The sequence below is a fragment of the Mesoplodon mirus genome (genome assembly GCF_964341445.2).
Source record: "Mesoplodon mirus genome assembly, chromosome: 10".
Classification (NCBI taxonomy): Eukaryota; Metazoa; Chordata; class Mammalia; order Artiodactyla; family Ziphiidae; genus Mesoplodon; species Mesoplodon mirus.
Window position 1 is genome coordinate 9,342,102 of NC_138986.1, and position 18,682 is coordinate 9,360,783.

The 18,682-nt window shown below is 37.1% G+C and overlaps 1 protein-coding gene across 2 annotated transcripts in view; it reads left to right on the top strand.

The window, feature by feature from the left end:
• SERAC1 (serine active site containing 1) overlaps positions 1–18,682 on the top strand; it is a 76,931-nt gene that overhangs the window by 21,929 nt on the left and 36,320 nt on the right. Inside the window, exons 2-6 of one of the 2 annotated variants that reach the window (XM_082634233.1) lie at positions 8,837–8,935; positions 11,730–11,766; positions 14,330–14,466; positions 16,839–16,928; positions 18,171–18,302. In XM_082634233.1, coding sequence (XP_082490359.1) covers positions 8,845–8,935; positions 11,730–11,766; positions 14,330–14,466; positions 16,839–16,928; positions 18,171–18,302 — 487 coding nt within the window. In that variant the 5' untranslated portion in view covers positions 8,837–8,844. The remainder of the gene's footprint in view (positions 1–8,836; positions 8,936–11,729; positions 11,767–14,329; positions 14,467–16,838; positions 16,929–18,170; positions 18,303–18,682) is intronic. The other variant, XM_082634234.1, reaches the window with a different exon arrangement.

Below are 18,682 nucleotides of genomic sequence, written 5' to 3' on the forward strand. Positions count from 1 at the left end.
GTTCCAATAAAAAACCCAATAGCGAGGGCAAACATCAGAAGCAAGAAGAACTACAATCCTGCAGCCTGTGGAACAAACACCACATTCACAAAAAGATAGATAAGATGAAAAGGCAGAGAGCTATGTACCAGATGAAGGAACAAAATGAAACCCCAGAAAAACAACTAAATGAAGTGGAGATAGGCAACCTTCCAGAAAAAGAATTCAGAAAAATGATAGTGAACGTGATCCAGGACCTCGGAAAAAGATGGAGGCAAAGATCGAGAAGGTGCAAGAAGTGTTTAACAGAGACCTAGAAGAATTAAAAAACAAACAGAGATGAACAATACAATAACTGAAATGAAAAATACACTAGATGGAATCAATAGCAGAATAACTGAGGCAGAAGAACGGAAAAGTGACCTGGAAGACAGAACAGTGGAATTCACTGCCACGGAACAAAATAAAGAAAAAAGAATGAAAAGGAATGAAGACAACCTAAGAGACCTCTGGGACAACATTAAACGCAACAACATTTGCATTATAGGGGTCCCAGAATGAGAAGAGAGAGAGAAAGGAACCAAGAAAATATTTGAAGAGATTATAGTTGAAAAATTCCCTAACATGGCAAAGGAAATAGCCACCCAAGTCCAGGAAGCGCAGAGAGTCCCATACAGGATAAACCCAAAGAGAAACACGCCGAGACACATAGTAATCAAATTGGCAAAAATTAAAGACAAAGAAAAATTATTGAAAGCGGCAAGGGAAAACCAACAAATAACATAAAAGGGAACTCCCATAAGGTTAACAGCTGATTTCTCAGCAGAAACTCTACAAGCCAGAAGGGAGTGGCATGACATATTTAAAGTGATGAAAGGGAAGAACCTACAACCAAGATTACTCTACCCAGCAAGGATATCATTCAGATTCGATGGAGAAATCAAAAGCTCTCCAGACAATCAAAAGCTAAGAGAATTCATCACCACCAAACCAGCTCTACAACAAGTGCTAAAGGAACTTCTCAAAGTGGGAAACACAAGAGAAGAAAATGACCTACAAAAGCAAACCCAAAACAATTAAGAAAATGGTAATAGGAACATACATATCGATAATTACTTTAAAAGTGAGTGGATTAAATGCTCCAACCAAAAGACACAGCCTCGCTGAATGGATACACAAACAAGACCCTCTATATGCTGTTTGCAAGACACCCACTTCAGATCTAGGGACACATACAGACTGAAAGTGAGGGGATGGAAAAAGACATTCCATGCAAAAGGAGATCAAAAGAAAGCTGGAGTAGCAATACTCATATCAGATAAAATAGACTTTAAAATAAAGAATGTTACAAGAGGCAAGGAAGGACGCTACATAATGATCAAGGGATCAATCCAAGAAGAAGACATAACAATTATATATGCACCCAACATAGGAGCACCTCAATACATAAGGCAACTGCCAAGAGCTATAAAAGAGAAAATTGACAGTAACACAGTAATAGTGGGGGACTTTAACACCTCACTTACACCAACGGGCAGATCATCCAAACAGAAAATTAATAAGGAAACACAAGCTTTAAATGACACAATAGATGAGATAGATTTAATTGATATTTATAGGACATTCCATCCAAAAACAGCAGATTACACTTTCTTCTCAAGTGCACATGGAACATTCTCCAGGATAGATCATACCTTGGGTCACAAATCAAGCCTCAGTGAATTTCAGAAAATTGAAATCATATCAAGCATCTTTTCTGAACACAATGCTATGAGATTAGAAATCAGTTACAAGGAAAACAACGTAAAAAACACAAACACATGGAGGCTAAACAGTACGTTACTAAATAACCAAGAGATCACTGAAGAAAACAAAGAGGAAATCAAAAAATACCTAGAGACAAATGACAATGAAAATACGATGATCCAAAACCTATGGGATGCAGCAAAAGCAGTTCTAAGAGGGAAGTTTATAGCAATACAAGCCTACCTCAAGAAACAAGAAACATCTCAAATAAACAATCTAATCTTACACCTAAAGGAATTAGAGAAAAAAGAACAAACAAAACCCAAAGTTAGCAGGAGGAAAGAAATCATAAAGATCAGAGCAGAAATAAATAGAAGCAAAGAAAACAATAACAAAGATCAATAAAACTAAAGGCCGGTTCTCTGAGAAGATAAACAAAGTTGATAAACCATTAGCCAAACTCATCAAGAAAAATAGGGAGAGGATTCAAATCAATAAAATTAGAAATGAAAAAGGAGAAGTCACAACAGGCACCACAGAAATACAAAGCATCCTAAGAGACAATCACAAGCAACTCTATGCCAATAAAGTGGACAAACTGGAAGAAATGGACAAATCCTTAGAAAGGTATAACCTTCCAAGACTGAAGCAGGAAGAAATAGAAAATATGACCAGACCAATCACAGGTAATGAAATTGAAACTGTGATTAAATATCTTCCAACAAACAAAAGTCCAGGACCAGGTGGCTTCAGAGGTGAATTTTGTCAAACATTTAGACAAGAGCTAACACCCATCCTTCTCAAACTCTTCCAAAAAATTGCAGAGGAAGGAACACTCCCAAACTCATTCTATGAGGCTACCATCACCCTGATACCAAAACCAGACAAAGATACTACAAAAAGAGAAAATTACAGACCAATATCACTGATGAATATGGATGCAAAAATTCTCAACAAAATACCAGCAAACAAAATCCAACAACACATTAAAAGGATCACACACCCTGATCAAGTGGGATTTATCCCAGGGATGCAAGGATTCTTCGATATACGCAAATCAATCAATGTGATACACCATATTAACAAATTGAAGGATAAAAACCATATGATCATCTCAATAGATGCAGAAAAGGCTTTTGACAAAATTCAAAACCCATTTATCATAAAAACTCTCCAGAATGTGGGCATAGAGATAACCTACCTCAACATAATAAAGGCCATATATGACAAACCGACAGCAAACATCATTCTCAATGGTGAAAAACTGAAAGCATTTCCTCTCAGATCAGGAACAAGACAAGGATGTCCACTCTCACCACTGTTATTCAACGTAGTTTTGGAAGTCCTAGCCATGGCAATCAGAGAAGAAAAAGAAATAAAAAGAATACAAATTGGAAAAGAAGAAGTAAAACTGTTACTGTTTGCACATGACATGATACTATACATAGAGAATCCTAAAGATGCCACCAGAAAACTACTAGAGCTAATCAGTGAATTTGGTAAAGTTGCAGGATACAAAATAAATGCACAGAAATCTCTTGCATTCCTATACACTAATGATGGAAAATCTGAAAGGGAAATTAAGGAAACACTCCTATTTACCACTGCAACAAAAAGAATAAAATACCTAGGAATAAACCTACGTAGAGAGACAAAAGACCTGTATGCAGAAAACTATAAGACACTGATGAAAGAAATTAAAGATGATACAAACAGATGGAGAGATATTCCATGTTCTTGGATTGGAACAATCAATACTGTGAAAATGACTATACTACCCAAAGCAATCTACAGATTGAATGCAATCCCTATCAAATTACCAATGGCATTTTTTACAGAACTAGAACAAAAAATCTTAAAATTTGTATGGCAACACAAAAGACCCTGAATAGCCAAAGCGATCTTGAGGGGGGAAAAAAACAGAGCTGGAGGAATCAGACTCCCTGACTTCAGACTATACTACAAAGCTACAGCAATCAAGACAATATGGTACTGGCACAAAAACAGAAATATAGATCAATGGAACAGGATAGAAAGCCCAGAGATAAACCCACGCACCTGTGCTCAACTAATCTACGACAAAGGATGCAAGGATATAGGATGGAGAAAAGACAGTCTCTTCAATAAGTGGTGCTGGGAAAACTGGACAGCTACATGTAAAAGAATGAAGTTAGAACTCTCCCTAACACCATACACAAAAATACACTCAAAATGGATTAGAGACCTAAATGTAAGACCGGACACTATAAAATTCTTAGAGGAAAACATAGGAAGAACACTCTCTGACATAAATCACAGCAAGATCTTTTTTGATCCACCTCCTAGAGTAATGGAAATAAAAACAAAAATAAACAAATGGGACCTAATGAAACTTAAAAGCTTTTGCAAAGCAAAGGAAACTACAAACAAGACGAAAAGACAACCCTCAGAATGGGAGAAAATGTTTGCAAACCAGTCAACGGACAAAGGTTTAATCTCCAAAATATATAAACAGCTCATGCAGCTCAATATTAAAAAAAGCAAACAACCCAATCAAAAAATGGGCAGGGGCTTCCCTGGTGGTGCAGTGGTTGAGAGTCCGCCTGCTGATGCAGGGGACACGGGTTTGTGCCCTGGTCCAGGAAGGTCCCACATGCCGCGGAGTGTCTGGGCTCGTGAGCCATGGCCGCTGAGCCTGCGCATCTGGAGCCTGTGCTCCGCAATGGGAGAGGCCACAACAGTGAGAGGCCCGCGTACCGCAAAAAAAAAAAAAAAAAAAAAAATGGGCAGAAGACTTAGACATTTCTCCAAAGAAGACATACAGATGGCCAAGAAGCACATGAAAAGGTGCTTAACATCACTAATTATTAGAGAAATGCAAATCAAAACTACAATGAGGTATCACCTCACACCAGTTAGAATGTCCCTCATCAGAAAATCTACACACAACTGCTGGAGAGGGTGTGGAGAAAGGGGAACCCTCTTGCACTGTTGGAGGGAATGTAAATGGATACAGCCACTATGGAGAACAGTATGGAGGTTCCTTAAAAAACTAAAAAAAAAATTACTATATGACCCAGCAATCCCACTACTGGGCATATACCCAGAGAAAACCATAATTCAAAAAGACACATGCACCCTGATGTTCATTGCAGCGCTGTTTACAATAACCAGGTCATTGAAGCAACCTAAATGCCTATCGACAGACGAATGGATAAAGAAGATGTGGTACATATATACAATGGAATAGTACTCAACCATCAAAAGGAACAAAATTGGGTCATTTATAAAGTCGTGGATGAATCTAGGGACTGTCATACAGAGTGAAGTAAGTCAGAAAGAGAAAAACAACTATTGTATATTAATGCATATATGTGGAACCTAGAAAAATGGTACAGATGAACCAGTTTGCAGGGCAGAAATTGATACACAGACATAGAGAACAAACGTTTGGACACCAAGGGGCAAAGCGGCGGGGGGGTGTTGGTGTTGGTGTGATGAATTGGGAGATTGCGATTGACATATAAGCACTAATATGTATAAAATGGATAACTAATGAGAACCTGCTGTATAAAAAAATAAGTAAAATAAAATTTAAAAATTAAAAAAATTAAAAATGTAAAAGATTGCCAAAAAAAAAAATTTCCCAATAGCCAAGATAATCAGGCCAAGAATGGGGGCAGGGGTACTCACTCTAAAACCTATCAAGGCTTATTTTAAAGGTATAATAGTTAAGAAAGGTGTTACATTATTGATGCAGGGTTAGACAAATGTGTTAGCGGAACAAAATTCTCCAGAAATGGACCCTAGGTAGATTAGACCTTGGTGTAGGGGAAAGTCATTTGGGATCAATGGGGAAACTATGGTTTAGTAATAAATGGTCTTGGGATATTTGATTTCTAGAGTATGATGATTTGACTTTAGACATCCTGGGTTTTAGGTGTTTGTGGTGCTTCAGGGTGCAAATATGCATTAGGCAGTTGAATATATGTGCTTAGCAGAGAGACTTGAATTAGTTATAGAGACTTGGGAATCAAAAGCTTACAGGTAAAGCTTTGTGATGAAAACACTGAAATTACTTAGCACGAGAATATAACATGAGGAAAAAAGAAGAGCACAGATGGAACCCACTGAAACACTAATATTTAAGGGCTGGGTAGAGGCAGCAGAGACAACTGTAAGCTCAGTAAGAGCAGGGAGTTGTGCTGCTTTATTCACATCTCAGGTTTCCATCCCTGACAGGTGGTAGGTGCTCAATAACTGAATAACTGTTTGTTGAATGAGTAATGGGATGGAGCAGCCAGTAAATAGGGGGATCAAACTAGAAAACCAGGTGTCATAGTAGCTAGAGGAGACAAGGAGGGAGTAGTCAAATGCTTTAGACAAAGACAGTAAGATGGTGACTGAAAAGTGGATTTAGCAGCAAAGATGTCACTGACTGGTGACCTTGGGGAGGGCTGTTTCAGGGCTGGAGGAAGACACACTGGCAAAAGAATCTTGGGAAAGGGAGGTGAGAGAAGTGGCAATACTGGAGGGCACTTGGGTAGACTGAGGGTTTCCTTTTTTTTTTTTTTTTCCAATTGTTCGTTTTTGTTTCGTTTTTGTGTTTTGATGGGAGAACATTGGACATCCAGTATTTAGGCGGGAAGAGTAGAAAGAGCTGATAGAGAGGGAGTGTGTGAGGATTAAGAAGAGAAAGACAGATAATGAATCAGGGTCCACATGGAAGGGAAAAAAATGATATCTAGAACATAGGTGGTACATTTCCCTTTGAAAAAGGGATGAGACCTTTTCCTCAGAAACAGGAAAGAACAGTGCAGATAAAAATCCATTTGGAATCTGGAAAAGGTGATGCAGAGAAAGATATGAAAGTCGGCCAGCATAGATTTCCTGTTATATTAAGAAGCTTAGGCTTGAGGGTGCCATACTTGCATGGGCCCCTGCGAGTGCTAGGAGTTACTAGGAGTTGTAATGTCTTAGGGAGGGAGGAACACCAGAGTGTAATCCTGAAGTATTTCTATGTAAGCATTTCTGACAAATTAGCTAATGAAAGCCCAGAAGAAAGGTATCAATATTTCTAAGGCTCCAGTAATTTATTGTGATATCTTTTCTCATTCTAAATCACTTTCATTTTAGTACGTAATTTGATATTTGTGGATTTGTGGTTTTTTTTTTTTTTTTAAGGAACCTCCCCTCTCCCCACTATTTGGATAAATGTTGATTCCTTCAATACCTGGATCAATCCCTGCTTGTAGGTATGGGGGCAGAAGTTAAGGGACTTCAGAGTTGTAATTTTCTGAGTGAAATAAGAGACAAGATCATTTGAAAAGGATGCAGGTAGGGTAGGACGCTTGGCAGAGTATGTGGATGTTTAGAGCAGTCATCATGGGGGTGAGAAGAGAACTGATTAAGGACAGCCCAGGTCATTCTGAGAGCACACTCCCAGTTTGCCTTTTGTCCCCCTGCCCCCAGTTTTGGCTGTCCAAGCGTAAGAACAGAGAAAACACATGTTTCAGGTTGGGGTTGCAGGATAGTAGAAGGAGGAGGGGTCTGGTATGTTGAGGAAGCAGGTAGGGAGGTTGAAGTGATGCGCCCTGGAGTTGAGGCTGGGTGGGGAAGGAAGTACAACCATGGGACGGATGCTCACCCCCGGAAAGCAAGGATGGATGGTGTGTTGAGGCTGGAGAGCAGTGAACTGGGAATAGTCAAGACGCTGAGAGAGTTGAAAGAGAGTTAGAGTGAGTTTATTCTGGAAAAATCTGGAAGAGCCAGTGATGTCATTGGAGGAAATCTAGAGGGAAATAAGATGAGGAAGGATATTTCCACTATACTCATTCATATCCAAGACTTGGTGGGAGGGGAACCTGCTGGCGGGTGGTTTGTTTAAGTTAATACCGTGAAGGTTTTTAGGCCAGAGAAGTAATAGTAAACAATATTCGTATAATGTTTTATAGTTGACCACTTTCATGGTAGATGTTGGGATGAAGGAAGCAGTAGATTTTTGCTCTGCATTTTTGTTTTAGTCAAAAGTTTTCATGTAGTAACTAAAATGAAAATCTATACATAAACTTAGTTTACATTGCATTCTGCCTTGGTTTTATAAGCACCTACTTCGTTGCTGTCTCTGTATCATTTTTACCATTATCCTGTGTCTCAGAGAAGTAGCAGCAACCCTTTAAACAGTGAGAAAATAAGATACAATGACCTTTAAAACAGTGACCTTTACAAGCTTCTGTTGCCTAAACTAGTTTGCTTAGTCATCAATTGAGGTACTAGAATTACAAGAAAAAATGTTTAAGCGTTTTATTTTGTGTTATTGCTAACAGATTTTCTTACACATGTACACCAAGCAGTTTTCCCCTTAATCCCTGTAAAGCTGCCAGAAGTTTTTAATGTATTAAACCAAAGACCATTTCTCACATGAGTTCCTCAAGGCATCTTCTTTCTTTTCTCTTATTGCAAAAGAAAAAAGAAGAAAGAAACGTCTCATCCAAAGACAATCTACGATTCTAGAATACTGAGTTGTTTTAGAAACCATCGCATCATATTTAGATCATCTTTACTCAGTTGATGAAATAGTTGAGCAAAAGGATAGTGATTAAATAGTTGGGCAACATCTCCTTCTTTGACAGGATGCCAACAAGTAACGATTAAATTTCAAAGATTTTAAACAATGTTGGGTACCCTCTTGAAGGCCTTGGAGAAAAGCTAAACACTTCTATGGGTCCTAAGTATATCTTCCATTCAGAGCTACTTTTCATTTCTGTAGGGACTTCAGTCACTAAAGATAAATATATCTATCTATATGCATATATATATTTTTAGAAGGCATTAAAATTTTTTTGATTCCTATATTGATATTCTGATTAATAATCTCTTTTCCTGTTTCCTACTAATCATTGTTCACAGTTGGACACGTTGAAGAATAATCATCAAGGTACTAGCAAAATACTATTCTAATAGTATTTTAAATTTTTAAGGGAGAAATTTTTTTCTTTAATTGAAAACTTTTTTTCCAGGTCTTGAAAAATCTAACTCTGTGGGCAGTCTACTGTGATTGTGACATGTTCTTATAGTTAAGAGAAATGTTTTTAATTACATGCTAAATTAAACGTGTTATCATTGTTCTAAGTACACAGAATGTCCCTGGCTGCTTATTGCGTCATCTGTTGCAGAAGAATGGGAACCTCAACTCCTCCACCAAAAAGCAACACATACTGGAGAGATGTCAGTGAGTACAGTTTAAACAACAATATCTTCTTGTAGAAACAGTGATAGGATTGTGGTTAAGTTTCCAGGGTTGTCCACAAAAACTTATTTAATCCATGATAAATCTCAAAGTTGTTTATGTCTTTTCTGTACTAAAGGTTCACCCCAAATTTGTATGCCCAGAGCCATGCCTACTCCTTTTTCTTGGGAATCTTTTCCCCTCCCCTATGTTTCCTGTCAGATTCATACTCATCCTTTTAAACTCAAGTGTCACTGCATTCTTATTCAGCAGCCATTTATTCAGCTTCTGTAAAACATGGTGCCAGGCACATGTATTAGGTTCTGGGAATTCAGTGGTGAACCAGGAAGATGTTTTGCTTGCCCTACAGGAACTTAGGATCTAGCACTAATCTACTGTCTTTATTTGTAAATCTTTATTTACATTACTTTTACTAATCTTTATTTGTAAAATGAGAATATTGGCCTAGGCCATCTTTCACTCATTCTACTGTGTGCCAGGTACTATTACTAGGCCCTGAGGATACAGCATTGAATAAGATGAAGTCTCTGTCCTCATGGAGCTTCCTTTTGATCAGTAAGAAAGATCAGTTTTTAGGATAGATCCTTTTCATCTAGAAGATTCTGTGATTTTGTATTTTAAAAATAAAAAGAGGAGTGGGACAGAGAAGGGAGCTTTTCTTCCCTCATCATTTCTAGCAAAACACACTCAAGAGTAGTAAATACACTTTGAGGTTGGAGAAAAGGCTGTGAGTCTGTATTCTGTTTCCAGGGCTTAGTGAAAAAGAAACATCCGAGTAAGAAGAAACAGATAGCAGCAGTGTAGGAGGAAATAAACTGGCTGTTCCTGGGGAAGTCCAGGAAGCCATCTTGGAATGAAGAAGGTCCCAGAGGGGTTGCACAGTCAAGAAGCTCTGTGTGTCGCAACTCTCGATCTCATCCCTGCAGATTTTCTGGAACTGTCTTCTTTCCTGTTCTGGAACCACTGGGTCCTAGAGTTTGGGAGGAATTTCCATCTCCCTTGGCTGATGCATAGGGAAGTTGATGGAGGAAAGTTCCTTATCCCTCCGTAGGGAGGAGAAATGTGTTCTTGGCAGCATAAGTTGAAGGTCTGAACAAAGGGCTACCTACCTCTATACATCCAACAAATTATAGGTTACATAGATATTTATGAGCTGCCTGCAGTCCCTAACCATCATGGGTAATATATTAGTTAACATGGTGTTCAGTACATATAACAGAAACTAGACTATAATGGCTTAAATTAATAAGGTTTTCATTTTTCTTACATAACAGGAAGTCAAGATGGAGACAATTTAGGGCAGGAACCACAGTTTAGCAATTCTCTCATCTTCCTGCTCTATTATCTTATTGTCCTCATGATAACAAGTTGTTGCTGAATCCCAGGACATCAAGAAGGCAGAAAGACCAAAAGCCATGTTATGAGGCTTTGTCTTTTTATTTGGGGAGGGATCTCTCCCTATAGACTTCCATCTATATGTTTATATAGATGTATTATATATCTCTCTATATATGGGTATATATATATTGGCTACAGCTGTGTTGCACAGCCTGCAGAGGAGTCTTTAGGTAGTAATCAGGTATCTTTGAATATCTTTAGCTAGTAAAGAAATTTGAATATCTTTAGGTAGTAATCAGGTTGTGTTAGTAAGAATCAAGGAAATTTGAATATCTTTAGGTAGTAATCAGGTTGCGTTAGTAAGAATTAAGGGGCTTATGTGTATTGAATAGACAGCTAGCTGTGTCTACAACTAGGACTTTTTTTTAATATTAAAAAAAATGTTTGCCAAGTTCCAAACAAAAAATTTTAAATAAACCTGTAGAAACTAACCTATATATATATACATATATATATATATATATATATATATATTTTTTTTTTTTTTTTTCGGCACGCGGGCCTCTCACCGTTGTGGCCTCTCCCGTTGCGGAGCACAGGCTCTGGACGCGCAGGCTCAGCGGCCATGGCTCACGAGCCCAGCCACTCCGCGGTACGTGGGATCTTCCCGGACCAGGGCACGAACCCGTGTCCCCTGCATCGGCAGGCGGACTCTCAACCACTGCACCACCAGGGAAGTCCTAACCTATATTTTTTTGAAAGATTTTTTTGATGTGGACCATTTTTAAAGTCTTTATTGAATTTGTTACAGTATTGCTTCTGTTTTATGTTTTGGTTTTTTGGCTGCGAGGCATGTGGGATCTTAGCTCCCTGAACAGGTATCAAACCCGCACCCCCTGCATTGGAAGGAGAAGCCTTAACCACTGGACCACCAGGGAAGTCCCTAACCTATGTTTTAAACAGGACTACCTATATATGGCACTGAACCACCAATTATAACATAATTTCTTTGGGAAGAATCATTTTGTGTCCCACTTCACAAACATAATCCCTTAATGTAGTCTTAGGTAGTGATATGGCGAATTCTTCCCATTCCTTTATTTAAGTGGCTGTGAACTAAAAAAAAGTCAGGACGGTTAGCTCCCTGGACATTGCGTTCAGTGAAAGCGCTTTAGGCCTGGTAGTATCAGCAGTGCAGCAAAACGAGGGTTTCTTACTGATTTAGTGTGGAGGGTGGCAGACTAAGAAGAGGTGCAGGAAGGGGAGAATTAGTATGAAATACAGATTATATTTTGGACTCAGTGCCTATTGGTTCATTTTTTGTATCTGGGAATAGGAAGCCATGTGTTGATAGTAAATGATTATATTGATGGAAAGATATCAGGTTTTCCAATCGATATTCATCACATTGACTTTTTTTTTCCCTTTCTTTTTGAAGGAAATATAATAAAGTTTACTGGATCACTTATTTTAGGGTAAGTGTCAACTGTGAAGTATTAACTGGCTTTATGATACTACTGTTTGAAATCTCAGTGGAAGTGATTTACAGGTAGCATGGGGCAGTGAAAGGGTATAGATTTTGGAATCTATAAACATGTGGATTCATCACTGGTTAATCACAGGTTCTACCACTTCAGTGTTGTCTTGATCCAGTTACTCTAACTCCTGAGGAGTGTTTTGTCTTGGATCGAGGTGTACGATGGGGTTTCTACCCACCTGGCACTGTTTCTCTGAGGGAAGCACTTGGCATGTACAGAGCAGGCACTCACTAATTAGCTTTCACACACCTAAAATCACATCTTGTGTTAGGTTATAAAGAGGGTGAAGAAGGTAAAAATAAACTATAGTCAGAATTACTTTTGAACATCCTTTAAGTCACCATAGAGCTCTTATGAAAAGAAATTGAGGTTGACTGAGAAAACTAATAGATTGACACTCTCATCTCATGCTGTTTCAGAGACACATGCTTAATGAATGGAGTGACTATCTTCCCCAAAATCGTTATTTTTCATTCTCTTTTCTTTCCTTTTTTTGGGGGGTGACGGAGGATATATATGTTAAATTTATGTCTAATACTGTTCTAGTGTTTTTGTTAATAATATTCTTTTTCATTAGTATAAATATAAAATCAACTCTTAGATGCTAAAATGATAAAGGAGATATATTTGGCATTTTATCCAAATACGTACATTTCTCCATGACATTGTAAGACAAAACATATTTAGATGATTTTTTCTTTTGATTCATTCCAGGCAAAAGATAAATGTATATTCTTTTCTATAATGCAATTTCTTTGTTTATATCACAGTTATATTCAGGAATATAGTGAAAATTAAGCACAATTTCTGGTACAGAATTTTGGCTTTCATGGAAAGCATGATAAAAATACTGAATAGATTTGTTCTTTTTGGCTGCTCAGATAGATTCCCCAGGAGAGCTGATGATTCTTGAGAGCGTTCTCTCTATTCTTCTGGTACTGGCCAGTGTCTGGCCTTTCTGTCTTACTTGCTTTTGCTTTAGGGTGGGAAGCTCAGAAAAAGACTTCATAAAACTGTTGTTTCTAAGTTGTGAATCTAGACAGAGTGCAGCCTTTGTGTCTGGATTTACTGTAGGTCAATCTGATTAGGGGGAAAGTCCTTCATTTTAGGATACACAACATTGTATTTCACTTTTTTTTTCTTTCCAGTTTTCTTTCTTTTTTTTTTTTTTTTTTGACTGCACCGTGCAGCTAACAGGATTTTAATTCCCCAAACAGGGTTGAACCTGGGCCCTTGGCAGTGAAAGTGCGGAGTCCTAACCACTGCACGGAATTACAGTGCAGTAATACAGGAATTCCCTGTATTTCACTTAAAAAAAAAAAATACATTTATTTATTTATTTTTGGCTGCATTGGGTCTTCTTTGCTGCGCGTGGGCTTTCTCTAGTTGTGGCGAGCAGGGGCTACTCTTCCTTGAGGTGCGCGGGGCTTCTTATTGCAGTGGCTCCTCCTGTTGTGGAGCACGAGCTCTAGGCACACGGCCGTCAGTAGCCATGACTTGCGGGCTCTAGAGCACAGGCTCAGTAGTTGTGGCGCACGGGCTTACTTGCCCTGCGGTATGTGGGATCTTCCCAGACCAGCGTTCGAACCCGTGTCCCCTGCGTTGGCAGACGGATTCTTAACCACTGCGTCCCCTGTATTTCAGTTTTAATATTTGATTTTAGGTATAACTCTCAGGAGAAATTTTCATATGCTGGTGATAAGGAGTACAAATTGGCTAATCTTTAAAAAAAAACAGTTTGGCATTATTTAGTAAAGTTGAACAATATATATACTTTCAGAAAGTCTGTAATTTTACTTCTAGATATGTATGCTAGAGGAACATATACACATGCATACAGTGTAGATGTATATATACAGTGTGTAACAGTATTATTTGTAATAGACTCAAGCTATTGATAGAAATTCCCTAAATTGCCTGTCTGTGGTAGAACGAATAAATAAGTTGTAGTATAGCTATACAATGGATGAATCACATACCATGTGAAAATATAAATGCATGAACTCCAGATACATGTAACAACATGGATGAATCTCACAAACAGAAGGTGAACTAAAGAATACATACAGTGTGGTTTCATTCCTGTGAAGTTCACAGACAGACAAAACTAAGCCCCATTGTTTAAAGGTTCATGTTTAGGTGGTGAACTATAAAGAATAGCAAGGATATTACTATAATAAGACCCAGAATAATAGCTATAGAGATGAGAGAGTGGGTCAGGATCAGAAAGGGATGCACTGTGGGCTTCTGGGTACTGTTAATGTTTTGGTTTTTTTGCCTGGGTATGGTATTGCAGCTATTTATTATTATTTGTAAGCTGAAATGTGTGTATACATTTATACATATATATGTATAATGTATGTTATATGCACATTACTGCATATACGTTATGTTTCCCAATAAAAAAGAAAAAGTTCTACAAGAAGCTTAATTTAAAAAAGTGGCTCCTGTGTTATATTTAGATCATATATTTATGATGAATTTTTTGTTTCTTTTTAAGAGGTTCTTTATTTATTACATATGAAGTTCTGGCCTTGAAGAAGTCTTTGACATTAGATACTCAAGTGGTAGAAAGAGAAAAAATGAAGTCATATATATATGTGCACACAGTTTCTTTAGATAAAAGAGAAAATCACGGTAAGTTTATGGTAAAGTAATCCCATCTTCATGAAAAATGGAAGCTACTTATTGAATTTAAAAATGAGTATTTAGGAATGTAAATTGGTACAAACACTACGGAAAACAGTATTGAGATTCCTTAAAAATTTAAAAATAGAACTACAATAGAACCAACAATGCCACTCCTGGGTATTTATCCAAAAAAAATTCTAAAAGATTATGCACCCCTCTATTCACAGCAGCATTATTTACAATAGTCAAGGTATGAAAGCAACCTAAGTGCCCATCAGTAGATGAATGGATAAAGAGGATGTGGTACATATATACAATGGAATATTACTCAGCCATAAAAAGGAATGAAACCTTGCCATTTGTAACAACATGGATAAACCCAGAGGATATTATGCTAAGTGAAATAAGTCAGAGAAGGACAAATGCTGTATTATTTCACATATATGTGGAATCTAAAAATAAAACATGAATAAACATAACAAAACAGAAACAGAATCGTTTCTACAGAGAACAAACAGGTGGTTGCCAGAGGGGTGGGATGAGGGGAGGAGAGAAATAGGTGAGGGCGATTAAGAGGTACAGAGTTCTGGTTACAAAATAAATGAGTTATGGGTATGAAGTGTGGGGAATGTGGTCCATAATTATGCAGTACCTTTGTATGGTAACAGATAGTAACTGGACTGAGCGTGGTGATCATTTTGAAATGTATAGAAATATGGAATCACTGTGTTGTATACCAGGAACTAACACAGTGTTGTAGGTCATTATACTTCAAAAACGAACTCATAGAAACAGATCGGGTTTGTGGTTACCAGAGGTGGGGCATGTGGAGGAAAGGGAGTTGGATGAAGGTGGTCAAAATGTACAAACTTGCAGTTATAAGGTAAATAAGTACTAGGGATGTCATGTATAACATTAATAAATATAAATGTAAACATAATTAACACTGCTGTATGTTATATATGAAAGTTGTTAAGAGAGTGAATCCTAAGAAGTTCTCATTACAAAGAAAAAGAAACATTTTTTTTCTTTGATTTTGTATCCATATGAGATGATAGATGTTCACTAAACTTGTTGTGGTAATCATTTCATGATATTTGTAAGTCAAATCATTATGCTGTTTACCTTAAAGTTATACAGAGCTGTATGTCAACTGTATTTCAGGAAAACTGGAAGAAAAAAACTATAAAAAATTAAAAAATGAGTATTTAAAGCACAATATTAATAAAATAGGTTCAGCTAACTCTACAAATCACCAAACCCTATGAGAACCAAGTTCCTAAAGAATTAATTGAAGATAAAATTTTGGACTTTCATATTTAACCCACATTTGCAGCTCTCCTATAACTAAGTCAGATGAAGACTAGCCAGCTTTTTTAGTCTAAACTTGGAGTTCCTCACAGGCTGGTCCTCAGTTTAGCAAGCATAAAAACATGATTTTGTCACTTAGCGCAGAGGTATTTTTGCTCTAAGGCATTTATTCATGCACACTAAACTCATGAGATGGATTCACAAGTATGAATACCAACTTATTTACAGAGGGAAAAAATCTGTCGTTAAGGCTGGAAAACCTGTCTTTACTAGTCAGAACACTCCCCTTCTCCATATTTTGGTCACATGGAAACCCAATTAGTAATCAGACGATTGCTTGTTGAACATGAGATTTTAGGGCCGAGGAGTATCTTTTCATCAGGATATGGGTAGCTTGGTGAGTCATCACACTAGATTTACAGCTGCCTGTTCTACACTGTCAGCCAGAATAACCATGCCTGTGAGCACTTTACATTCCCTGAGTGGGCAGGTTCTGCTGCTCCCCTGTCTACAGCTATATGTATCACCACTCTCTCCTGTTTGTGTTTATTGTTATGTCACCTTCCTGTTTCAACGTGCTTTTATGGTGTGTTACAATTTCAATTACACAGATAATTTTTATAGCATATAATTTACCTATATAGTAAAGCTTAATCTCATTAGTAAGGTATGTCTAAATTTCACTTTGAGAGTGGTATTTTTAAGTGACATTTTCCTGAATGTAGTTAATCCTATGTTGTATATGAGGCTTTTTGTTAGTTTTAGTTAGTGTTTTTGCTTTTGTTTTGTTTTTACTTTCTCCCTGACTAGGAAAGCAGTGGTTTTTTGGGGATCTAGAGTTCTTTGTTCCCATAATGGTTTTAGTTGCTTTAAATAGTGACAGTAAAAAGAGAAAGTTGCTGTTTTACAAGACCAGTGCTCTAACCCCTGAGCTATGGAGCCGATGCTGTTTTATATTTTCTTTTTGAAAAAATTGGGGTTTAGTTTATACATTTTTTTCTTTGAAGTATTGGAGCATAGCATTAAGAGTACCTACTTGGTTTTATTTAAATTTGTAATCATTTTAGGAATCACCTACCAGGCAAGAAAAGAGCTTCACAAAGCAGTAAGAAAAGTATTGGCAACATCAGCCAGGATATTACAGGGTCCATTTGCTGGTAAGTATCACATATTTAACTGAGGCTCCTTATCAGTAGTCTGAAAGTCATTCGATGATCAACCTGAGATTTTTTTTCCCATTTCTTATACTAACATTTATTATAGCTATGGAAAATTGAGGAACATTATTCTCTTGGGCTATATTTAAGGGCTTGATGCCTTGGACTCTTTTCTTCCTTCTATCTTTATGGATGCATTGTTGTTAGATAGTTGTAAATAAATATTGAGACTCTCTTGATGAATATTTCAAAATTTAAAATTTGTTAGAAAATCACTCCCATGCTTTCTCATAATGAGAATATTGCATCAAAAATGTAGATTTCACAATCAGGCAAATCTGCATTGTGAAGCTAGCTATAAAAGAGCTGACCTGATCTCTTTAAAAAGTTGGCATCATGAAAAAAAAAAAGGTGGGAAAACTTTCTAGAATTAAGATACTAAAGAGACTTAATCAAATCCTGTTTTTTAAAAAGCAGCTCTAAAGATATTTTGAGGGCAATTAGAAAAATTTGAATATGGAATTGGACTGAATTTTAGATGATTTGGAAGATTTTTGTTAGTATTCTTGGGTGTTAAAATGGCATTGTGATTATATAGGAGAATGCAGGCTTATTAGGAGATGCATGTTGAACTATGAAAGGGTGGAATGTCATTATTTCTGCACCTTTCTTTCACATAGTTCAGAAATAAATACACATCCTGGGGAATTCCTGGCAGTCCAGTGGTTAGGACTTCACACTTTCACTGCTGAGGGCCCAGGTTCGATCTCTGGTTGGGAAACTAAGATCCCACAAGCTGTGTGGCATGGCAAAAAAAAAAAAAAAAAAAAAAAAAAATACACACACATCCATATAGATTAAGCAAATATGGCAAAATAATAACATTTATTAAATCTAGTTGCGGTAAGCATGTGGATGTCAATGTATTATTCTTTTAATCTATCCCATATGTTTGATATTTCTCATAATAGAAAGTTTTTTAGGGAAAAGGAGCCAAAAAAAAAAGATCTCATTGTGAAAGCAACATAATATATAAAACAAGAGCACATACAAAATATACGTAGCAAATAAAACAAAATAATATGACAGAACTGAGAACAAACCTATCAGTCATTATCAACACCTGGAGACGGATATAACTTTCCTATTGTAGATTTCAAATATTTGTAAATTACTGTCTTAAATGTGAGGATGAAAATGTTGTTTTAACTGTCCATATTGTCTTTTTTTTTTTTAACAAAGACACCTTTAGTACAATTGACATAGAAGATCACGAATGTGCTGTGTGGCTACTCCTGAGGAAGAGTCAGTCCGATGACAGAGCAGCACGACTGCAGGCTGTGCAGGAAATGTCAGAGACCCATCACTGGCATGGTAATGAAACCATCTGAACACGTGGCACACCATCAGCTAGCTCTTGATTTCTGATGTAAAAGAGAAGGGAAGGAGATATTAAGGAAGGAAAATAATTCAGGAAATATTAATATATGTAAAAAATATTTTCAAAAAAATTTAAAAGAAACTCTAGTGATAGAGAAAGTGTAAAACCTGAGAGAAAGTGTAAAACCTGCTGGCCTGGTAGTCATATTGTGTTTGGTAAGAACACCCTCAAAACTGAGGTAGATATATTTGTATAACTTTCTACCAGAATGAACTTTTACTTGATTGGAGAAACTCTTGATTCTGATAGTTATGGCCTAATGTGTCTGTGGTTTTTTTTGGTTCCTATTTAATAAAATATATTTTAATTGCTG